We start from the raw sequence: 24,893 nt of genomic DNA, 5'->3' as shown, positions 1-24,893 counted from the left end.
CAGTAATATTTCATCATGAAATGCATCATACAAAAATACAGTAAAGTCCAAGCAATGCATAACATAACTTGCAGTGTATAGTATTTTAAATGCATAAAGTTGAAAATTGGTTTCTTGAAGTTTCAGTAAATAAACGTGTTAAAAATTTACCCATTTGGCCCATATGTGGCACTTTTTATTTATGTTGGTCATTATTACTTCCTAAATATCTCAAACACAGATTAGCTTTTTAAATGTATTTTTTTTTAAATATATTATTGGTTAGTTCGTTGGTCACATATAATTGGTAGAAACAAATGACCTAATTTGTGGGTAGGCTATTTTTTTTAAATAAATAAAATAACTTTAATAAAGCATTTCCTTAGCAGAAGCAATGAAGTATGTATTTTTGGGCGCTGGTCTAGAATCCTACCATAGTTCTAAAATCAACGCACAAAATTTGAGTTAGGGTGCGAGTTAGCATTTGGGTGTGGGTGGGTCGAGTATTATTATATTCTTTATTTAATAATGATACTTGACCCACCCTTACTCGAATGATGTTTCGTTGTGGTAGGATTCTAGAACAGCGCCATTTTTTGTAATCAGGTATTTATATTGTAGTCACTGCTTAACAGTGCTGGCATGCTTATTCAGTTGCAGTTGTGGTTTAATATCCCATTGACATTAATCACTTTATGTAGTTTATTTATGCTTAACAACGACAAACGTCATATTCATAAATCTATAAAAAAGTAATAAAACTATGAATATACTGCAAGCTGAAATCACATCCATATAGATTTTACCAGCTTTGAACAAATCACCAATCTCAATAAACCAACCAGGCAATAAAATTAGTTTATAGAAAATGCAGCATGTTTCTATGTTTAATATAAATCCGTTATACATGTGCTAAGCATATCAAAAATACCATCTCCTATTTGTTTTCTTTTTGTCTTCTGTTTTCTGAAAGGAATTACAAAATGAATATATAATTAAAAAATCAATTCTCAAGAGAAATTAATATATTATATCAGTGGTTCCTAACTGGGGTTTCATTTCTATACTCCTTTAGATTATTATTTAGTCAGGATAAACCTAATACAATTAAGTAGATTTTCCTATGTTGTGCACAGTTGATGTGTGGTGTTTCGACTTAGGGCTAATTATGTCTAAATCCCTAACAATTCTTGCTTGGTATCTACAAAAAACAAATAATGAGGCGCATAGCAAAGAAAATACTATGCAATAGTTAGGTAAATTCCAGGTTGGAAAGTAAGGACTTTGTTATCCCGCAAGATTTATCCCCGTGTAGTTTCCCGCTCGGCCACGGTCATAGCCGCTCATTTTATGTAAAGTCAACGTAAAATGTACGCGCTAACGGTTTTTAGTTAAGTACTCCACTTTCAGCCGTCAAATTTTACAAATAAGGTTATTACAGCCATGTAAATTTGGGCAGAAATGCCTTACTTTCCAACCTGGTGTTATTACAGCTGCACAATTTCAAGTTACAAAATCGTCTCCCCCGCAATCCGAGGTAATTCGATCTACTAAGTGATCCAAGCAAATATTTGCTTTCTAGTTTAAAGGTGAAGTTGAATGGCATATATCTCGGTAAAATAATTACATACCTTCCTGTTATGTAAGTCAGATGCAAACATGTTTTAATGTATTTTACAGCCTTAACTGTAAATGACATGCTTTCCTAAAGTCCAAATTCTGGTGAAAATACATCCAAAAAACTCACTGATTTGGTTAATTGTTTAGATTTAAAAAGCGATGCTGGTCTAGAATCCTATCACAGCGTTAAAACAATTATTAAAGCGCACAATATTTGGGTTAGGGTGTTGGTTAGTGTTTGGTTGAAGGTGGGTTAACTATTATTATTTAATAATACTTCTTAACCTACCCATAATAAAATGCTAACCAGCACCCTAACCTGAATAATGTTCGTTGTGGTAGGATTCTAGACCAGCGCCAAAAAGCAAAAATCACCTAGTAGGATAAGTTTAAAAACCACCAACTGACAAAAATAAATAGCTGAGCTTTTTCAAATGAAACTTTTAAAACTGCACCAAACAACAAGGAAAGCCAACGAAGGACTATCACTTCGGATTCAAATTAGGTACTGTATTGTAACACCTAAAATAAATCGGTACGACAGACGTGACAAAATTAGCAGCGACTTACTTCAAGCATGTAAAATTAACACAAAAAAGTGTGATAAAACCCGAGGGATTATCGGCCGAATACCTTAGAAAACTGATTAGTTTGAAGGGTTGTTTTGACATTGAACATTCCGTGCAGTGGTAAGCTTTTTCCATGGGTGAAAAGAAATTTAATTAAAGTGAAAAAGAACTTATGTTGAAAGGTTACTTAATTCCAGGTTCCACATCCTGTCACTCGTTATGTAAATTTCCACTAACACTAGGCGCACCAGAGTGCGACAGAAAAAAATATAACAAAAAGGTCATTCCTAAAAATCCCTCTGGCGTTAACGGAAAACGTGGACGCCCAAAGCATAGAAAAGCGGTTTCGGTTGCGAAAAATTGAAATATTTTACCATTGAAGGTTTCGGTTAGAAGCGAGGAAATTTGCAGTTAACGCTGACGACGCAAGCGTTTTGCGCCAGACGCTAAAAAGCCAGAAGCAAAACAAGGGGTGTGAAGACCTCGCAAGATGGGCGCACATGTAAACCAAAACCTAGTAAATGAATGTAAAACAAACTTTTGCTACATTTTTTTGTCAGCTTTGGCTCAGCATTTGTGCAAATTTCATCACAATATTATTCTTTCTAGTGGTTCTGTTTTTGCGAAAGAAGATCAATATATGATAAACGTCTGCTTCGTGAGTTCCGGAATATTCACCAGCGGACGGATACCATGAATAGCCCCATCTAAACAGGTGTTAAAAGATAACAACTGAGTTGTGCTTCGTTGTTCTTATCGCTTTTCATTTGGTAGGTTGGTTATTGCATGATTCTCCCTTTTTGTGTCGTTTTGTTTTACGTGGTGCCATGTGTTCGTCCGGTCGGTCGCTGGCATGCGATCCTAAACTAGGCAGACAGAGCAACGTCATCGTCGCCTAAAAAAAGGACCTTTTCTGCACGGGCGCGCGCGCGACAAATTGTAGGGGAAGGTTGCCCTATGGGACGTTGCCTGAGTCGGGACTTGGGGATTACATCCACGTGCCATTAGGTCAATTCCTAATTATTTTTTGAAAGCACCCATAATAGTAGCCATTTTTCTATCTGAGTTATGTCATATTTGTTGAAGTTGTATAAAATTCATTTTTTACTAATATATGGGTAATTTCCCAGGCTTACTTATACAGGGAAGTTTTTCATATTATCTTGCACCTATAAGCAGCCAGTATATCTTCTGTATATGGTGATGGGGGGTGCGTAAGATGGGACAGGCTGTTCCCAAGTGAGGAACTATTTGTTGCAACCTACACTTTGGGTTATTGTGACAAAAAATGGACTTACTATTACCTCTTTTTAAAAAGCTAACATTTTGTTATAGTTCAAAAGTTTTCAACTAACAAATTTTAATATGGTTGGTTTTAAATTTTTGATGTGTGACGTAAAACATTTTATACGGTTTCCCTATCCATAAAATACATTAAGAAATGCACCTGGTTAAATTGGATCACCGTATCAACATGTTTGTAAGAAATATTGTAAATGCAGGTAAAACTTCACTTGACAAAATCCATACTAATTCGAATTAAAACAAATTATTGTTTAAAAGTCCACTAAAAAACAAACGAGCAAACAGACAAGATTTGGCCTATAGGTCGTGTGTGTTGAAAGCTATCAACACAGGCAGAATATTTGTATAACGTATTCAATGTGAAAATATAGACACAACAAAACTAAAGTTCCACGACAGTCACTCTTTGCCACGCACTTGTCCTGTTAATTTAAAAATATTGAATTTCGCTTACCACAGCAAATTCGTTCTAAGATTCTGTGAAATTGTTCTAAACAGGCTAGTTTTAAACTTATGTTAGTGTAGCAGGTGGAGTTAAAGTTATTTTTAATGCTTGTGGTACAAATTGATCAATTTAAAACATCGGATTCTTCCTGTCCCATCATATGAAACTCTGGTTTCTAAAGATGGGACACAACAACGTTTTTTGTAAGACGATTTTATAAAAAAAGTTTAAACGTTAGAGGCAAAGTTATAAGTGTTTTTTAAGCGTAAAGGGCAGAGGTATCAAGTAGAAATGATATTATTCAAAATTATTGTTATAACTGAGAACTACAATCATTTGAAAAAAACGTGTCCCATCATGGGCAACCTTCCCCTAAAACTCTTAACTTAAACCGTGCAAAACTTTTTTCCCAAGCGCAATATACCTGCGTGGACATAAAAATAAATTTAAGTATAATGCCCTATAAAAATTAATTTTAATATTTCAACCACTGGTTGACCGCAAAAACTTCACTCTCCCACCAGTGCCACCATTGCACATGAAACTCGGATTGATGAAGCATGTAGTTAAATCTCTTGTTCACGAATCAGACAGTTTTGCTTACACTTTTTTCCTGGGATTTTCGACGAGCAGAAGAGAGTTGGGATATTCGAAGGATTGAATATTTACAATGCTTATAGAGAACGCAATTTTGTTACAAACGATGACCAGTCTTAAAGTTTAACCTTGTAACGCATTCGCTTAAGTGATCAAAAATACTTTCCTGGGAACAAGAAGTCTCACATCTACCCAGAGATTATAAAGGAACTCGCCTGCTCATCTTGCAATCACTGCGGTGTAACATGAAGTGCGTACGTCGCCTCAACGTATTCCCGCAAAATCTTGGCGACTTTAGCGAGGAGGGTAAACGATATTCTATCAGGATATCAAGCTGATGGAGAAGTGATATCAAGGGAATGAATACATGGCTACTCAGCATATTTAAACAGGAATTTAATGCGATTAGGAAATCCAATTAGAGATAGGTTCATTATCGATTTATAATATTGTTATCCGAAAGTATTTTTTTATTTAGAGCTTAAAATAGCAGTTTTCGCTGAATATAGATTAAATTCCATAACTCTAAAACTTAATGTGAGGGGAAAACACTAATGACAGATTTGGGGTCAGTTGAGATCGAAAAGTACACTAAAATCAGTTGAAAAAACGCGTGCAAGAATAATTGTGTTGGTATAGTTGAATTGTTGCTCATCGGCCGAGTTTATCAATTTAAGAGTTTCTTGTTATCTTTTAGTATCACTAATTTGAATTGGATTTAAAATGTTCTAATAATAACTAATTAACTTGGAATTAACTTGGGCAACTGATTACTTGGACTGGGGCTTGACTTGGTGTTTTTTTGATTTAAAATTTGTTTTAAAGATGCTTATAGACTGGGACTTTTTAAAGTGGCATTTTTATCACTAAGTAACTACCGGAATATAAAGTTCCGGCTTGAAGGAAAACAAAAAAACCTGCAAACTCGTAAAGTGCCTAAAAGTAACTTAAACTAAAAATATTATTGTCTATAACAAGTTTCAAGTCCAAAACTGAATAATCTTACTATAAATTAAAATATATATTATAGTATGATATGCGCTTATGCTATATACGCTTACTGTATCAAGGAAAATTTCCATAACACCCTTCTTTCTACTGTATATTTTAGGTTTTGTAAGTATTTGGAGTCATTGAGGCCGCTTGATACTCTTTAGAGGGGCGCGGAACCCATGAAACATGATGACCAATGGAACGCTTAAATAATGCGCCACCGTTGGCGAAACTGAATCAAATTTTGGTTGTTGGAATGCGATCCTACATAACTTCGTCTAAGGTGGGAAATGGTTGATTTACTACAATTTTTCCATTTTTAGGTAAAAAATTCACTAATTGTTAGCTTGATATTCGTAAGGTGTTTTGATAGTCTTTAGGTAATATTAATAAAGCAGTGAATTTTGTTTTGTGGAAAGAGGAGATATCCATAGCTACATGTTGAAAGTTATAGTTTATTTCATTTGGTTCAGCGTAGGCCTACTGGCTAGCCACGAGTGATTGTCTTAGAAATGGCGATTAAAGGACCCGGAACCAGTCTGTTCCATTGGACCCTCGATCATTTTTGTGATCATATCTTAGATTTTAAGGATACTGGTATGCCAACTTTTAAGACCAAAACATCTAATAAAGGATTGTCTACTGACGACCAGGGCTGCGGAGTCGGTTGGTTTTGCTGGAGTCGGACTCGGGACTCGAGTAAGACCACGTAAAACTACCCGAGCCCCGAGTCCGACGTGCGCATGCGCAGTACCACTTTTTTAAACTAGTTTGTCCACCAAATGTAAATTGTAAAGGCGAAATAGCAAATGGTCGATATTTTCCAATCATGTCTATTGTGAGTGGTGTAATTATTGCAACCCTATGAGTGGATTGCTGATTATTCGCCGTATCGTAAATTAACGAAATACAGGCTGTTGTAGAGTCAGAGTCGGACTCGGGATTCGACGAAATCGCACATATTTTTTATTATTATTTCTGAAGATATGTCCCCTGAAGAAGAAAAAGAATTGATAGAATAAACCTGGGTCGCAAATTCTGCCAGCAATAAAAAAATATAATTTCTTTATTTTGTGCTTTATTGTTGCCAAGTGTTTTTTTTATTTTGTTTCTTGTAAACACCTTTTCTTGTGCCACTATTTATAGAACATTAATTAAGCAGGTACATGCATTTCAGCAATACTCAGCACAGTTTGTTTAGATGCAGTCATGCTCTGTTCCATGAGTCCTGTGGGATAGGACCCAAAAAACAAAGAGTTATGTTGTTTATATTAAAAAAAACGTAGAAGCTGGATATGTCAGATTTCAATTATTTTTTACTTGCAGGTACCCATGCTGTAAGCTTTCCAAAGAAAATAGTCGCGTTTTTTTTAGTTGTAGCCTAATTCAAAAGAAATCACCGAAAAAAACAATCCATTCCATGAGTCCCGCACCTCCCCTATGTGGCGATAAAGAACCCTTTAATACGTCTAAAATGTAGTCAAATAAACATGTTTTAAACAACAATCTAGTAAGTTTTAATAATTTATGTAGCCTACCAAAAAATAATGGGTACGGTAAGATGATAGCAAAACAACCAATATTGGTAAAATAAAACGGTGCATTTAATACTTTTTGCGGTTTTATCAAGCATACCTGCCTCTTTCGATTTTGTTATCCCTGTGAAATTAGACTAGAACTGACAATTCAATTAGGAATTAACTAACAGTTTTAGGTTGACTGTAAAGTGTAAACTATATCAAACATGAACCTAAAATTTGTAAACCTTGTTTTTAAAACAATTTGGTTAAACCGAAACTAAACAAAAATCTATTTTTTTTCAATAAAAACCGGAACTGACCAGATTTCTAAATAAAACGAACCTAACTTAAACTTTTAAGCGGTTCTTTTACACTATACCCAAGTAGGTACATTCCAGATCAAAGCTATGGTATCTACTGACGCAAGGTTTACAAAGGTATACAGATTAGGTCAGTATCACGCATATGCCACAACTGTGACATAATATATGTTTTGTTATTTAATTTGAGATCTGTTCTATTTTTAGGCTTTTACGAAGGCACAGTCCCGCCTTATTTAAAATCGCTCTGTTATTGTGGACAGATATGATAACCTAGTAAAATACTAAATAATATTTTTTTTTTACTTTTTTTTTTACTTCACGGGCAGGGTAGCAATTAAGGTCATGTCCCCATGACTATAATGTTTGCCTGTTTTAACCACGTAATGCAATTATTTTTGCTTTTTGTGCAAATCTTTTATGTGTATTTATATGTTGACACTAACTGAGAAAAAAAATTTTTTCTTCAAGAAAACTAGGCCTACCACGGTGTTTATTTGTGAAACCATAAAACTGTTGGGTAAATAGCTCACAACTTGTTTGCCATACGATCAATATATCACATCTCCTCTAAATACTTGTTCAGCAAGTTAAACATAATAATGAAAAATTTGCGTCGTTAGGCCCACATGTTTAATTTACACCAGTGGTGAATGTAAGCCGGAACGGTTCTGAATATTTCTTTGCATTTACGCCGAATCGAAAAGAAAATGTTATTTAATTTACCAAGTCATCACTCTATTTCACCAGGCCATCCGCCACTTCCGTGAATGTATTTAAAGTAAGATTTCAGTAGCAAATTGTGCACAAAATCGAAAAATAAACTCAATTTTCCTAAGTTTACAGTTTTTAGAAGAGCCCCTAAAACCCGTTGTGACGTTGCTTTGTGATGTAATTCATAAAATATTTCATCTTTTCCGGTAAGAAAAATATTCTACTTTATTTTTAGTTCTTATGGTTACTTGCTTTATTGTTTAATGTAATAATTTAAATTTGCAATGTTATCACTTCATTTTTTTCATGCCTTTTTGCACTTTTATTTGAAGGGATGTAAAGTTATTACTAAGACGTAAAAATATTGTAATGAAGAACTAGTTTAAAAATACAGCCTTAAAGTCAAACGGTTCTCGCAAACATACTTATGTAACTCATAATTAATATATATTATTTTCGAATACACTAATATGATTTTGATTATTTATGTTTTTAGGTAATATATTCTTACTAATAAAATGTATTACCCTTTTATTTAAGTTATAATAGCGTTCATGATTCGCATGAGTTAACATTCTTCCCTTAGCAACACCGTGGTTCTGCATGATCGAGTAAATGGATATAAGGAAGAACCGTTGTTCAGGGTTACCGTTATATTTGACTTTAAACTAGCAAAATAGCTACCAAAAATTCAAAAACCAACTAATATAAATTGCATTTTTTCAAGATATTTCAAAACGTATTTAAAATTTAGTATATGTTGAATTTTTCGATAAAAAATATGGAAAATGTATAAACGCGGATGAATATATTACATTCCTACAGGTGCGTAGTAACTGTCAATTTTAATCACTACGTAACAACCACATTTCTGCCTGGAAACGTAGCGAGTAACTGGGGATATTGTTGTTACTGCTGATTTGTCTGTTCACGCTATCACAGACATTGAAGACATTCTCATATCGCGTTTGAAGCAGGCAGTGGTGTTTAACTGGTGAAGGAGTTACTGTATTCTGCGCTGTTTTAACTAAGACTCTGAAGGAAACAAAAGCACTCAACAATGTTCAAGAATACATTTCAAAGCGGATTTTTATCCATTCTATACAGCATAGGCAGTAAACCTTTACAAATCTGGGACAAAAAGGTTAGTATACATGCATCAATACATAGAACACAAAATGTGGTGCTGGTCTGGAATCCTATACCACATTTATTGGCGCTGGTCTAGAATCCTACCACAGTTCTAAAATCAACGCACAAAATTTGAGTTAGGGTGCGGGTTAGCGTTTGGGTGTGGGTGGGTCAAGTATTATTATATTCTTTGTTTAATAATAACACTTGACCCACCTTAACCCAAACGCTAACCCGCACCCTAACCCAAATGGTGTTTCGTTGTGGTAGGATTCTAGACCAGCGCCCATTTATTTTAACACTGACAAAGCGATTTGTCAAAGTTGAAACTGCAAAGAAAGCATAAATATGTAGAAATAAATATAAAAATAAAACTTGACCCACCCAAGCCAAACGGTAAGACGCACCCTAACACTAATATTGTTAGCAATATAAACCCCCCAGACAAAAAAGTAGAATTCTATAGACCAGTGCCCAAACTGTAGCTATTTCCTATTACAAATTATTTAATTGGTTTTATATATACTATGCAGACATTGCTTGTTATGTTGTTCCCAGCATTAAAATTGGTTAATTAGTTAGGTCATATAGAGGATGACCGAAAAAAATTATTAATGTACATTTTAGCTACATATTATGGCAAATATAAAACTTGTAGATATAAAGCTTGTAGGAACTTTATTATTTGTTGCTACATTTAGTACAATGGGCTTCGCAACATAAAGGTTGCAACCCAAAAACTCACATTTCAAAGAAAGAGATTTTATAAATAGAAGTACTTTGGTTCCAACTTTGTAATGTACACAAAAAATTATAGCATTTGGAAATAGTTTTCAGAGTATATTATGTATATTAGGCTGAATATGCTACAAACAAAATTGTTTAAACCAAAAGAGTTAAGTAGGAATAGTTTAGGTTTAGGATATTGGAAAATATTGATTGATTATGAAACACAGCTCCATGCAAAACAATGCAAACAAACTCTTACATGATTAATTTTTAGTTTAGTGCAATTTTAGCCTGTGCAATAAAAGGTATGCCGAATAAAAATATTTAATTTAGGTGACTATTTTTTTTTTGTAAAAAATAGTGCCTCAACTATTAGGATACATAGATTTAGTATTAATATTGTGCTGTAACTTTAAAGGTACAAATGCAATAACAAATATTTCCGCTTTTTGTTATGAATATCTCGCTATAGTGTTTGGCATAGTTTCTTATTATTTGGTAATAATATGAAGTTTATTGTAAATCTTGACCTAAAGCTCTATTAGGTATCTCCAGAGGTGTCCAACCGTGTCGATTTATTATTTAGATATTGGTGAAAATTGATTGTGTTTGTTTTATAACAATATTTTACATTTGTTCAGGTACGAAATGGACATATCAAAAGAATAACAGACAATGACATTCAGTCCCTTGTGTTAGAAATTGAAGGCACAAATGTCAGTACCACATTTATCACATGTCCAGCTGATCCAGGCAAAACCCTTGGCATTAAGCTACCCTTTCTTGTTATGATCATAAAAAACCTGAAGAAGTATTTTACATTTGAAGTGCAGGTTTGTTTTTTTAAAAACTTTACTAATGTTTTACCTCAGCAGTTTTTTTACATGCCATGTTTGTTTTACAAAAGGTCCTAGATGATAAAAATGTTCGACGCCGGTTCCGTGCTTCTAATTACCAAAGCACAACACGGGTCAAGCCCTTTATTTGCACGATGCCGATGAGGCTTGATGATGGCTGGAATCAAATCCAATTCAACTTATCTGATTTCACAAGAAGAGCATATGGAACAAACTACATTGAAACCCTGCGTGTCCAGGTAATTTAATGTATAACTGTTTAAGTCCTAAAACTGCCATCTACAAACCCCTAGTGTTCCATAAGGAACTTTTAGGTGGGTCAAGCAAGTCTTTTAAATTTATTGACTAAAAATTATTTTTAAACTGAACATTTTTCCTATTGAGTTTTTATGATAATGAATCATCATTTAACAGGTTGCTTTTTTTAATTTTCTTGTTTTATAAATTGATGGGTACATTATTTCAAGAAGGCAAAAGGGGTCCGCAGGTGAAAAAGTATTGAGAACCACTGACACAAAACTTCCTAAACTGTTTCAGTCTAGCATGGTGTAAAATAACGACTGTACAATTTGTTTTTTACTGTACTTCCGTATTAATTATTTCAGATACATGCAAATTGCCGAATTCGAAGGGTTTATTTCTCAGATCGATTATATTCAGAAGATGAACTTCCAGCTGAATTTAAGCTTTACTTACCAGTGCAAAACAAGGGAAAGGTAATATCTTTTCCTGTATGCACATTAAATAGATAACGATTTAGTTCAATAAACTTTAATTCATTTAGAATCATATTTCCTATGATATAGCTTTTGCTGTGCAAATTTCTTTCTCCTGCTTTTTTGATAACCACCAACTTTTTTACTTTTCAGGCATAAATGATTAGCGGCTACCTCACAATGTTGGAGGTTGATGAACACAAACTTTGCATGTTGTTTGCCACAGCAACCAAAGGATATTTCCACACTGCTATATATTAAATCCTCTAATAAAAAAAAAATATTACAATGCTGTTCCTTTAATTCAAATCTGGGTGCCGTTTACCTGCCTTGGCTTGTGGCTATAAATATGACATAATGCTACACAATATTTTTAATTGACTGATTTCCATAAGGACAGTTCAATATTTTCCACTGAACTGTTTTCTTGCTTTGCCATGGGTATGCTGCTACACAACCATACCTTAGCACAACTATCAGTGGTTAATCTACCTTTTTAATTTCTAAAATTATTCAAGTATTTTGTGTGATTCTGCTCCGGTCACTGACGTATGTTTAAGTTTGGAGGTGAGCACATTGTCGTTGCACAACTTGTTTATTCTGGGTGTTGTGTTTATACTTTTTGTTGTTCCTTGTGTTATTATTTTTTCTAATGCGATTAATAATAGGCCTCAGTATGCCTGGATGTTTTGTTTTGTGATGATATCGCTAAAAGACACCAATAGATGGTAGCCAGCATAGGACAGAGCAAGGAAATGTGGAAGTACAGCTTGAAGTCTTAAAATGCGATTGTTTTGATGCTCTAACAAAACCTACATTAAGATAAGAAGCTTATTTTTGGAACCATGTGGCTTTATCTAAACTTATATAACATCAGGTCTTACACCAGTTGACCAAACAACTTGGGGTTTATTGACAAGCCGTTCAACTAGAGCACTGACCAATGCCATCACAAAATAATGGTTTTACTAATCAAATACAGTACTTTGCTGGCACTTGTTCAGTCTTAGGGCACCAACAAAACAAGCACAGGTTGAAACACATAAGGAAACAGGCCAACAAACACGATAACAAAATACAAGAGGCATGTAAGTTCATTATTTATATGAACAAAAATTTAAAACTTGCAATGCAAATTGGAAAAAAGGTGATGTAATAGTTTTTCACTTAAACTAAAAAAAGTGGAGTTCGACATAATGCTATCAAGAAGAAAACAGTACTTTCCTAACAAATCATTTAACCACATCCATTGCAACACTGGCCAAACCTTAGGTTTGAGCGCCTTGCCAAATATCCAAAGCACACGGTATGTCAGTTCACAAATAAATAGATAATAACTGTACAGGGGAGGCAGAGACAATATCTAACAGCAAAAACAATATTCAGTGCCCACTGGAATTGACACGATTTTTCTTGTTTCAACAGCTGTGTTTTGCAACAATAGCATGGTAAATATGAAAATAAAGTTATGCTTGTTGGAGGTGGTCGAAAATATTTGGCAATGTACAAGATTTAACAAGATAAAAATATATGCTTAGGCTGCAATTTAAACTTGTATCTTTTTATTAAATAATATACGTTACAGACCGATTTTAACAATGTTACTAATACAAGAAAGAAAGAAAGTCCATTAAAAACTTAAGATGTAAATGATTTTTTATGGCATTGAATGCATCCCATCAACTCGCTTACATAACACTTAAAAATAGCGGGATATTTACAAAATCGTAACACACAAAGAACTTATTGAAATCACAACATAAGAATAAACGGAGGAGCACCAACACTACCCGAACCCTCCTAAAACCGTCGCCCAGCAAACAAGCTACTAAGCACAAATTGTAATATATAAGCCAGAGCAGGTAACTTACAGAGTTCACTTGAAAATTAATTAAAAAAGGAGGCATATTTGCGCAGAGTTTGTCGGTAAGCGAGATTTTGAATTTTTAAGACAGAGCACAAGTCGATTAACGCACCAAACTGTAACATACGAAGTTATGGGATATTCATTTCATGTTCTTCCCCATCTGCACCGAGGCTATTTGATTCGAGCACCGCGACTGTTAGACAGATAGCAAAGGCGTAATGATTTCATTTCATAAAGTTTTGGCCACTTTTTTTCGGTTTGCCAGGGTATTTCTAAACTGTTTGGAGATTGGAGTGACAACATATGTGAACAAATAATGTGTAATTGTGAGTTTTCCGTACCAGTGTATAGCGGGATTGATTAGTGATCCTTCAACAGCGAAAGGAAAACAAGACCATCAAGGTTTAATCGGTGATGATAAATAAAAAAGTCGCATCGCAAAACACAAATAAACACACAAGATACAAGGTAATTGTAATAATAAGTAGAATGATAAAAAACAAGAATATAGAAAAAGCGGTCGCCATCATCAGCATATTGTCGATGATTTGCGATGTTTAGTCGGCTCACGCGCATAACGTGGCGACGTGTCCTTGCCGTTTGCCTTGTCAGGCTGGTGTGTAACACCATCTGGCCGATGAAGGCCATTGATTGGTCGATACCCCAGATCGGTATCGTTGTCCCCGGTAGCGAGCATATCGCTGTAAGGAGCAGTTTCTTCCGACTCTTCGTGGACCTCGACAGCTGTTGAGGTTGTGAGCAGCGACGAGTGCATGTCGCTGTCGTTAGTTTTAAGCGAACCGGACAACAGCTCTTCATCCTCACTTTCGCGCGGCCTTTCTTGCGCCGACCTATTGCAAATTAAAAAACTTGCATTGAAATCAGAAGCAAGTTTACACTGTTAGCTCTTTTCGGGATTTGTATTGTTAAGGGCACGTCTCGTAACTTGGCCCATACAGGACATTGGATCAACAACATATTGTTCAGTACGGTGGTTCTCAAAGTGGGGTCTGGGACTAATTTGGAGTCCTAAACCCGACTCAAAATAAGTAAACAGAATAAAGCAAAGTAGTGAAGCCATCTGAACTTCGTTAGATATAAGTCCCTTTATTAAGTTTTAATTTATTTTACGGCGGTCTTCATATAGTGACATTTTCCCTTTTTTAAATTGTTTTTACTGCAAGGACCGCGAATCTTAAATAAAAAATGCAAGGAGTCCGAAACGAAACGTTCTTAAAAACAGAAAATTGAAAACCGCATCATGACAAAAAATGATACACCGTGAAGTTTAAAGTGGTTTCACACTCTTGAAGTCCATCACAGGTATAGCGCAATATATTACAATTAACAAAAATATTTCGTTAATATCTAAAATTAAAACTAAAAACAACAAAAACAGGTCAGGTGTCCGCATATACGTACTCTTTTCTCTCGTTAAAGTACGACAGTTCCTTGAACTTGTCGCTTAGGTCTGGCGACAACGAGGAAACTATCTCAAGAAAGGTGGGTCTCATGCTAGGGCTGTAGTGCCAGCACATCAGCATAAGGTCGTATCTACAAATAAACAGCTGGTTTTAAATAACAACTCAGGGTAACTTCACAAGTGCAGGCATCTTGTTTTGATAGCCATAAGTTAATCGCAAAAACTTACTATCGAACACTGATAAACTACTGTATTTTCTTACATTTTTTGTGGGCAATCCTTCGGCTGCTCCATGTATCCACCATCGATGACGAACCTGGTTACTTGGTCGTGTTGGAGGCCTTGGTAGGGCTGTTCAGCCAGGGTGGCAATCTCCCATAAAACTATGCCGTATGACCACGCGTCGCTTCGCGAGTCAAACACTCCATCTTTTAGTGACTCGGGCGCCATCCAGCGAACCGGCAGAATGCCTGAAATTGGTATTAACTGGTTGTAATAAACGTTGCCACACTTTGGGATTGATTTTTGTTACGGTTGTGGTTCTAGGTAACGGATAATTAGGTTGAAGTCCAAGCGAACCTAGAAAAAAGTTTCGGCAATTAGGAAACCACAAAAATAATTTAGGTTAAATGCGGTTTGGGTTACCCTGGATATTTTTGTAGTTCAACAAACAAAACACAAAGAGTTCTCCAAACCTCTACTATCGATGCGATAGTAATCGGTTTCGTACACGTCCCTCGTTAGCCCAAAGTCGCCAATTTTGACAGTCATGTCGATGTTGACGAGACAGTTGCGCGCAGCGAGGTCCCTGTGCACGAACTTGGTCTCGGAGAGGTACGCCATGCCGTCAGCGATTTCACCGCACATCTGGAGCTTCTGTTGCAACGTCAGCGGCTCATGCTTCTTCTCCTTTAAAATAAACGATACTATTTGGAATCATTCTGTCGTAGTTAGCAAACAAAGCAAAAACAATGTGTAGCTATTTCAGGCCAGCGTTTCGCATGCTGTCGTGGGTAGCTTTAAGTCAGCTTTAGCATTTTAAGGAACAGACTAACGCATTTTCTCCTTACGTTATAGTACCATAATTGCATTCTGAGAAACCTAATGGGCTAAAAATTGAACAATATTGCAAACCAAGCTGTAAGAGTAAAGATGCCTCGATAATTTAAACCACCTATTTCTGGAAAGTTTATTATTCATAGAGCGTTATATAAATAATAGATTTATCTATTGTAAGCACCGTACCTACAAAACGTAAGACTGTTTGATTAACAACAACTAAAAGTGTTTGCGCACACAAAATACTCTATCGGCGCAGTTTACCTCCGCATCGGGCCTTGTTGATCTCAAGAACGATTTCAAGTCGCCGTGCTCCATGAATTCCATGACGACCATCGGTTTATTGGTGATTGAAACAACCCCGAGGAGCCTAACCACGTGATGCGAGTTAAACGCTTTCATGACGCTGGCCTCCTTGAGAAATTCCATCCTGACGAAAAAACGATGTTGCCAAACATGCCATAATATGAACAAACAAAAAAAGAAACACGTATATGCTTTTATATAGTTAGCTCAACTATAACATAGTTTTTGAACTCCTACATGATTTAACCATAATGCATTTAAAAAGGCAATCGTAACAGGAATTTACGCCTACAGACCAAACAGGAAGTTAATGTACCTTTTTGACAAAGTGTCATTTCCGTGTAGCGTTTTGACGGCCACTTTGGTTTCTTGTTGTCCCTTGACAACCTCCTTGGCAAGACCTTCATATACCTAAATAAAATAAATTAAAATAAATAAAATCCTAATAGTAGTTCTAACCAAAAATTAGACAAAGTAACACCACAAACCTTTCCAAAGTGACCATGGCCTATTTCTCTTAGCAGCTCTATGTTCTCCACAGGTATTTCGTACTCATCTGGTTCATATAAACCGATGCTGGAATACTCTGGGTTGACTGACGCATATATTTGGTGTTTCTTTGAATTCTCGATCCTGAACAGTTAATTAAAAACATCAAGCATTGATAATAGTTGTAACAACAGTCCACAAACGTCTGTCAAAACGGCCCAAACTACAGATCTGCTTAAAAATCGTTGCTTAACATAATATGCAATGTTTTACTTAGGAAGGGGTCACCAAACGGCCCTGCGAGGTTAACTCTACCAATTATCGGAATATTTCCAAAATGAAACTTTTAAACTTGTCGTTAAGTAATTATTTATATTTCCATCGTTTAATGATAATTTGGTTTCTAAATTCGACACAAAATTTCATATCCGGCCAGCCATAATCCATTGTTACAGTGATCCGCATCTTTATGAAAAATGTTTAGTGGACTAACTAAGGCATAGTTAAAACTGTAACGAGGAAAGTAAGAAACTATACCCACTGCAACTTGCTATCACACAATAAACTTTTTGTTAAGAATAACCACCTTCGTTTCCAGCATATCATAAACAGGACCGTTCCAGCAAGAATAAGGAAGACGATGACCACCATTATATAAATATGTGGACTCGCGGGGCTCGGATCAGAGAAAGTAACAGAAAAGGTGAGATATTCGGACCAATCGCCAGGTGCAGCCATGGACGACGGGAGGATCCGGACCCTATGTTCACCTCTGATGATTCCCGACGGCAATATACAGTACTTGTTCTTGTTGAAATCCATTGCAGAGCAGCAATGATTTAGTTTTTTCTAAAAAAGGCCCGGAAATCACGTTGGGTACAGCAAATAAAAACTTTATCGAAGCAATGCTAGTTTAATACAAATCGAAGTTTAATGCATTATAGCCGCGTAGGCGACAATACCAGGCTAAGAAGCTGATTTAAAAAAAAAACCTAGTTACGGCATATGCAACCGCTCAGCTCATAAAAAGCAGAAAGCTGGACCTAAATGAGATATATCATAAAACTAAACGTTAAAAAATACACAAGCAAAACCAATTTATATTTTTATCGTTTTGTAACTTTAAAACATATTTAATTAACCCCTATCGTTTAAACAAAATTTCTTCATTTTATTGCTCACCTCCGTGTTGGTATCTTTAATCTCCATCAGGTAATACTCGATGGCACCATTCGGGTCAGAAGGTGCTGTCCAATTTAGGAAACGCTACATAAAACGCAATAAAAACAACACAGATAAGCTTGATGTTAGGTCGCAACATTGCTGCATAGTGCATATACACAAATTGAATTAGGGACTTCATTTACTTACCATAGTGGCTTTTTCCTTGTACACCAGGGAGCCAGGTTTTATTATGTCAACGCCAGACGCTTTTCTAGTCTTGCGAGCCGAGATGGATGGTACACTGCAGTAACCACCGTCATTACAAGCCACAATTTGAAAAGCATACCTTGTGAAATGATGCAGTCTGCCGTAGTAAAAACAATATAAAGTTAGTTTACAGTTGGTTGATGAAAACGCAGGACTGTGTAAAAATAAAAGTAGAGCAGTTTCAAGAAAACTGCATTTGGTATTTCTGATCAATGCAACAGGTTGTGTTAAGTTGGATATATATTTTTTCCATTCCTAACTTGTACTCTAAAACCTATAGTCAGTTCGTTCCAATCATTTGAAGTTGTAGTATTACTTAACCCAAACGTGAATCCATGGTAGAACTAAAGCGACCAAACATTTCAATAAAGAAATTTTACTTCTAGCATTCGAAATTTTTCGCGATGAAGTTCTGCCTTTTTCAGAAGTATTTGCGGGATACAGGGACCATTTTTAGCATGAGTGTAAGTGGGTGTTAACCTTGAGCATTTTGGTAAGTGATTATCACTTATCTAACTATGTAAGCATTCTATTAATTAGGGTCAAACGGTCAAAGGTCACTGATCAGATGGTGCCTTGACATTGTAGTTGTCCTAAACGGCACTTGTTGTACTACCTTGTTGCGGTAGGACTTTACAGTGGTAGTTTTTTTAAGTGTTTGGGAATGATGTTTAACACTCTGATGTTGTTTCCGTTTTAATAACATTGTTTTTATTCTTGGAAATAAGATATGAACCCGATAAGTAAGACATTGTGTTTTAAATTAAATTATGTACACTGATAAAAGACTTCAGTATAGGATCGGGCCAATTAGTTTTCAGTTTGTATGACTGCATGTGGATTATTTCAGGACCGGTCAATGCAAAACATGTTTTCAATCTATTATGGTCTTCCTAACAAATTTAACAGTCTTTTCATTGTAACTACTTTTACCCCCGACACTATATAAAGCTACTCTTGATTACCGACATATAATACTTCTCTTGCAATATTTCGCCACTTCAGTCCCATAACCTGACAAACCATTCGTTTATATCTATTTTCTTGTATTATAATAAAATTAAAAAAAGGTATATATAGCTCTATGTTACGATTTTTTTATCCAATTTGTTTTAAAACAAGCAGTTAAACGAATGGAATATTGGGGTAGAATAATGTTTTTCGTAGTTTGCATTGGTGGAAAGTACAAATTTCCTGATTTTAATACGTTTTGATTTAAACATGCCTAATAATTCTTATAAAAATTGTATGTTTTTAAAAGAAGGGAGTAAAATAACATTCTAGTACTACTTACCCAACTAAAGTGTAGTTGCTGTCAGTCACATTTATATCATGCCATTCATCCACATAAGTGCTGTTGTCTGTAATAAATATTTTGTTAATCCAATGAAAGGCAAACACATAATCCGTACACTAAGAAAAATCTACACTAAATAAAATTACCAAATTAATATGTGAAACATATACAGTGAGCTATCAAACCAAACTACAAACATAGATTTATTCAAACCTTCTTCATTGTCATCAAAGGTAGTGTTGTTCGATTCTTTAACAGATATACCATTTGTTGAATTTAAGCTTCGTCTTCGCCTGTAAAAAAGAGTGAACACGTAATTAAATTCAACACTTACATCCAACACAAAAAGTCGTTTAAACCAAAAACGTATCCGTTTTCTACAAATGTGCTTCGTTTATGTGATAAATATTGAAAAAATACTTAAATTTGTAAACTTCAGTGACTTACAAAAAATGCTATGCATCATTACGTAAGTATTTATAATCTCAATATTTTATAAACAGGGTTCTTTTGTTTTTCTAATATGATCAAAAAACTAGTACAAAAATGAATGAGTTAATGTTTTCACAAGAACCGATTTATGATGAAAATTCTCAGAAATATACGAACACAAACTGAGCGCATTTTTTAGAAATATGCACATTACTGTTTTGTACTGTAAGACAACGTACTTGAAAATATGCACAAATCTTAGAAAACGCCACGGACTAGTAGCCCTGTAATTATAAGCCATGCTAATCAAGAGATCCCAAAATTGTATAATGCAAAATATGCAGGTGTAGATTTATTGTACAATGTACAAACATGGGCCAAATCAAACTAAATTTATTAACCTCTCTGTTATGGAATCCTCCGCAAGCTTTTCTTGGTCCAGTGCTTTGTCCTCGCGCATTTGGAAGTCGTCTTCCCAGTCGCTTTCAAAAGTGCTGTGTTTATAAACAAAAAGTATTATCTAGCATTGTTAGTAAATATCGATCGAACATTGTCTGAAATAACAATGGGCTACAATATACAACAGAAAAAATAACAGAACGAAAGTGTGAAAATATTTACCCGATAACCAAGTTATCAATTAGGAAATCTTCAAATTTTTGAGATTCAATAAGATGTTGATCTGATTTCTTTGGTTTTGTGACAGGACGTTGGTCGCAGTTACACTTATCCTAATGCCAAATAAAAGATAAAATAAAATCAAAATAAACCTACAGGTTCCATTCTTAACAATAAAGATAGTTTCTTAGAACCCTTTAACCAATCTTAAAATAATGTACTGACAACTTACAGTTGATTGATCAGGAATGTTGTGTGATGCAGGGGTTTGTGAGGGCGCATTCTGAGTCACCACACTTACTGTTGAAAAACATGTACAGCATCTACTAACCGATTTATTATATATAATTTGTAAAAGGGGTAGAAGTTCGTGCGGAGCGCAAAACACTTGTATATACATAGGTAAAAATGGCAAAAACATAGTTTGGGAGAAGCCGCGGACCATTTAAGAAAGTCGTTAAGAAGTTTTTTAAGTAGGCTTCGTGGACGTTCGCCTGAAACACTGAAACAGCTTTGCTGAAGCCCAGGGGTTCGATCGAACCCTGGTTAAAAAACACTGATATAAAGATTAAAAAACACTATAAATAAAAGACATCAAAAACACAAGGCTACTAAGAAGGTATACATTAAAAAATCTATGGTTACGTGATGCCTGAGATATTCAATGTAAACTACAGACACCAGAAGGGGGAAAACGAAATATTTTTCTATTTTATCAATTAAGTTAACTGGATATTGTAGCATCACAATAAATAAATACATTTATCAAAAAACTAGTGAAATTCTTGCAAAATGTTTTCATGTACTCTTGTAAATTACTATAATATGGTAATATTTTTCTAGTTATTAATCTAAAAGGATACATTTTCTGAAGCGGTATAGTTTGGCAAGTTATTTGACAGCTGCACAAGTTCTACACCAGTGGTTCTCAAACTTTTTTGAGCGCGACCCAAATCTGAGTTTTATGAGCATCTCATGACCCAAGCCTCAAACATCAAAAAAAGTATTTTTTGATATGCATGAAATAAAAAAGACACTACAACCAGATATAGTAGCCTACACAGTTCTATGATTACAAACAAATGATTGATTGATTTTAGTGTGATTGGTGAAACTAAATTTTTTCCTTTATATTATCAGTGTGGCTTGTTGTGGTGACTAAAAGCTTACACCAGTCTTAGCAGCTACTGTAGTTGGCTTCGGCTATGGCCATACTGTAGCTGGCTGCCATCAAAACGATCATAAAACCACTTATGATGCATTAATCCAGGTTATAGATTTGAAGCCACGTGAAAAGCTTATCGTGCAATAATTCAGTTATGATTGAATAGAAAATACTTGAAAAATGAAATGAAAAAAGTTTGTTTGCGCAGGATTGAATCACCATAGAGCGATCCATTTTTTTACCTTGCGCAACCTATGTTTGGGTCGTGACCCATACTTTGAGAACCACTGTTCTACACTGTACAGTAAATCACACATTTTTCTATTTAGAAAGTTTAATTAAAAGGAAACATTTTGGACTAAAATGCTTGTATTTCGACTGTGTTACAGCTGCCCACCTCTGCTGCACATATCCATTTCATTCACCAGTTGAATTTGAGTCTCTATTTCTCTTTTCCACCGAATGGTGTAATATGTGATGCGTCCATTTGGTAACATGGGCTCTTGCCACTTGATTACCATTGTTGTATCATTTAAGGCTCTCACTAATACATCACGTGGTGGACTTGGTTCTAAATGGGTAAATATATGAAGAACATTACTAAAAGAAAGCAATATAGACTATAACAAAAGACAATGTCAAGTATTATTCAAATTTATTGTCATATGTTGTATGTTTATTGCATTGCTACACATTAAAAATAATTGTTTAGACTTAATAGGGGTAGTTTGTGATTGAAAACAGAATCATGAACTTAAAAACGAGTAAAAGTGTAGACAGCAAAGTAGAGGCACAAGGATCTTGTCAGTCTGGCTACAATTTATAGTCTTTTCTTTGTGCGCTTCTGCACTTACTTCGCTGATTTTCACTGACCTAAAAGCACAGTTGAGCAAAAGCTTGTCAACTTTAAAATACAGTTGTCTACAGCACCACTTGTTTTTCAGTTCAACCAACACAGATAACATGTTGTGTTAAAAAATAACTAATATATAAATTTAATATAATGTTTATGCGGATCACACTGACCACTTGGCGGGGTTTCAATATAATAAATCTTGGAGAGCGCTCCAGTCTTTGCAGTGGAAATGGTGGATGTTTTCACATAAAATGCATAGCGTGTATAAGGTGCCAACTGATACACATAGGTATCGGTGAAAGTGACGATGTCTGGGTCACTTTCCTTTCCTTTGTCCACATCAACGATTGTCCAACTAAAAATGGTAGTAATCAATTTTTAGCATGTCTTTATAATTTTATTTTTTACAGTGCTCTAAAATTGCTTGTAGCAAATAAGTAATACCAAAAGAGTGTGGCTTTTACCACTTAAATTTGAAGCTAAAACACAATTGCAATATAATGCGATAGTAAGCTATCAAAATTTCTAGGTAAAATCTTACCTTTCATCACAGGCTGAAATTCCCCTTGAGTAAGTAGCGTTGACACCAGGAGGGCTAAGCAACACACAAAAATTATTTTGCAAGTTAAACAATCATATCTTTTTTATCTAAGTTTCGGATTTATCAAGCAACCAGGTGTCTTTCTTAGTGCCATACAAAGTTTTGTTAAATGGTTGTAGTATAATACAGACAGGGGCGCCCGCCAAAAAATTTCCAGGGGGTAATCCGGGGCGTAACCAGAAAATCAAAAAGGGGGGTACTGAATTTTCAACTTAGGGAATTAACCTATTTTTCGTATGACGTTATTGAATAATGACGTCATAAAACAGTTACAGTATGACATCATAGAATGGTGATTGCAAGACGTGAGAAAAAAAACTAATCAGAAACAGCCAAATACGTCCAGCAAAAGAGACCACGTGCGTCGTCGACAATCCTGTCAGGTGCCAGCTGCGAAATCACGGTGTGCAATCGTTAACTTCAGGCAAAAAAACAAACCAAGACCGTGAAATAAGTGTGATTAATTGTGGTAGAATCACACATAATTTGACTGTCAGCAGCGCAGTTTTAAGTTCCATGAACGAAACGAGCTCTAAATTACAAGCACGTCTTTCACCACCTGCAATACTACAGGAAGATCGTTTTTCCCGGGTGTTATTATGCCACGATTAGCGCAACATCTGCGCCGAGCTGTGTGCCAATTCAGCTAAATTACAAGCTGTGGTTGAGGGGAAATAAGTTGTGTCCATTGCACACTTAGCACGTGGTCTTAGAGTATGCTTAAATAACATAATTTTGCAGTAACCATCATTTACTTAAAAGGAGACTTTAAAATGCGCACGACATTCACCATTATACCTCCTTTTAAGAATCTGCTTCAGTTAAACAAATGTCGATTTTACACCAACATCGGATATTAGCGCAGAGACCGAATAGCGAGGAACATACTGCGTATAACTTGACGTTTTTTAGCGACAAAAAAAAGAAGGTTTGACTTAGCGTTGTCAATTGTCGAATACACACTTGCTAATCAGTCAACCTAAGTCCTAAACAAATAACGAAAGAGAAAAAATTCCATCGTTTACGGTCGACCAAATAAAAGACGAAAAACGGCGTTTTACGCTCGATTTTGGTTTCGCATTAGATTAAGACGCGTGACCAAATTACTTAAAAAGCACGCCGTTTCGAACAGTTTGTTACGATGACAACGAACAAAAAACGATAATATCACTTACAAAAAGGGAGTAAGAACTCCCGACCCCTGGATACGCCACTGGTGCAATGGATAATGCATTTTTAAACTTCATAAGTAATACATATTACCCTTATAAATAATACTAATAATCGCTTTTTGAAATTCCAGGGGGGAGGGGCAAGTGCCCCCCCCCCCATAAGCTTGCGATAATGAAGCAGTATGTGAAAAGCCTGAATGGGCATGAGACATTTTTCGGTTCATTGCCAACAAATTACTGTATTGAGTAATGAAAAGGAAATTTGATGGGCCAAAAATAAAACAGCTTATGAGAGACAAGTTTCTAATGAGAAAGAAGGTGGGTATGCTATAGCCAGCTTGTGAGTAACATTTTGGAAAAGACAAAATCACCTAGTTACAAAGAAATTGTTTATTCTGCTGTGAGCATTTCAAAAACTAGGTTGTAACCTGAGTGGAAAAACTGTACTTTTCTGCACAGCCACTTTCAGTTGAAAACTTTATTAAAACAAGTTAGGTTTGAATTACATTGAACAACATTTTAACTGTATTATATCTTCATTAGAGAAATACAGTAGACGCAAGCCAGCAGAATTAACCACCCAGACCTAGTTTATCACATTAGGTTCATACTTCGTTTTTGCTTTAATTGTGCATCTCTGATCTGGACAAATGTATTGAACAGTATTTGCTGTATTTTTCAC

General features: G+C 35.3%; 2 protein-coding genes across 3 annotated transcripts in view; one reads left to right on the top strand and one right to left on the bottom strand.

Moving 5' to 3' along the window:
• The first annotated feature begins 8,928 nt into the window (after positions 1 to 8,928).
• Positions 8,929 to 12,180, top strand: LOC146160459 (cilia- and flagella-associated protein 20). Its single transcript, XM_083384251.1, has 5 exons — positions 8,929 to 9,206; positions 10,564 to 10,755; positions 10,830 to 11,018; positions 11,385 to 11,495; positions 11,649 to 12,180. Exons 1-5 carry the CDS (start codon positions 9,123 to 9,125, stop codon positions 11,652 to 11,654), a joined length of 582 nt encoding a protein of 193 aa, XP_083240377.1. The 5' UTR covers positions 8,929 to 9,122; the 3' UTR covers positions 11,655 to 12,180.
• A 204-nt stretch (positions 12,181 to 12,384) lies between these two features.
• The window catches only part of LOC146160458 (insulin receptor-like), a 35,871-nt gene continuing 23,362 nt past the window's right edge, over positions 12,385 to 24,893 (bottom strand). The window contains exons 12-29 of one of the 2 annotated variants that reach the window (XM_083385635.1): positions 22,980 to 23,033; positions 22,609 to 22,793; positions 21,980 to 22,153; positions 20,650 to 20,717; positions 20,421 to 20,530; positions 20,201 to 20,293; positions 19,581 to 19,660; positions 19,365 to 19,431; positions 18,011 to 18,167; positions 17,822 to 17,905; positions 17,226 to 17,488; positions 16,639 to 16,783; positions 16,467 to 16,561; positions 16,109 to 16,274; positions 15,481 to 15,694; positions 15,048 to 15,255; positions 14,785 to 14,916; positions 12,385 to 14,213 (exon numbers count right to left, since the gene is read on the bottom strand). In XM_083385635.1, the coding sequence (XP_083241761.1) occupies positions 13,892 to 14,213; positions 14,785 to 14,916; positions 15,048 to 15,255; positions 15,481 to 15,694; positions 16,109 to 16,274; positions 16,467 to 16,561; positions 16,639 to 16,783; positions 17,226 to 17,488; positions 17,822 to 17,905; positions 18,011 to 18,167; positions 19,365 to 19,431; positions 19,581 to 19,660; positions 20,201 to 20,293; positions 20,421 to 20,530; positions 20,650 to 20,717; positions 21,980 to 22,153; positions 22,609 to 22,793; positions 22,980 to 23,033 (2,617 nt within the window). In that variant the 3' untranslated portion in view covers positions 12,385 to 13,891. Of the gene's footprint in view, positions 14,214 to 14,784; positions 14,917 to 15,047; positions 15,256 to 15,280; positions 15,365 to 15,430; positions 15,695 to 16,108; positions 16,275 to 16,466; positions 16,562 to 16,638; positions 16,784 to 17,225; positions 17,489 to 17,821; positions 17,906 to 18,010; positions 18,168 to 19,364; positions 19,432 to 19,580; positions 19,661 to 20,200; positions 20,294 to 20,420; positions 20,531 to 20,649; positions 20,718 to 21,979; positions 22,154 to 22,608; positions 22,794 to 22,979; positions 23,034 to 24,893 lie in introns of those variants that run through there. The other variant, XM_083385636.1, reaches the window with a different exon arrangement.

The sequence above is a fragment of the Ascidiella aspersa genome, chromosome 3, assembly GCF_963924565.1.
Source record: "Ascidiella aspersa chromosome 3, kaAscAspe10.2, whole genome shotgun sequence".
In the NCBI taxonomy this organism is placed as follows: Eukaryota; Metazoa; Chordata; class Ascidiacea; order Phlebobranchia; family Ascidiidae; genus Ascidiella; species Ascidiella aspersa.
The sequence above is the reverse complement of the archived record's forward strand: the minus strand, read 5'-3'. Positions and strand labels throughout refer to the sequence as shown.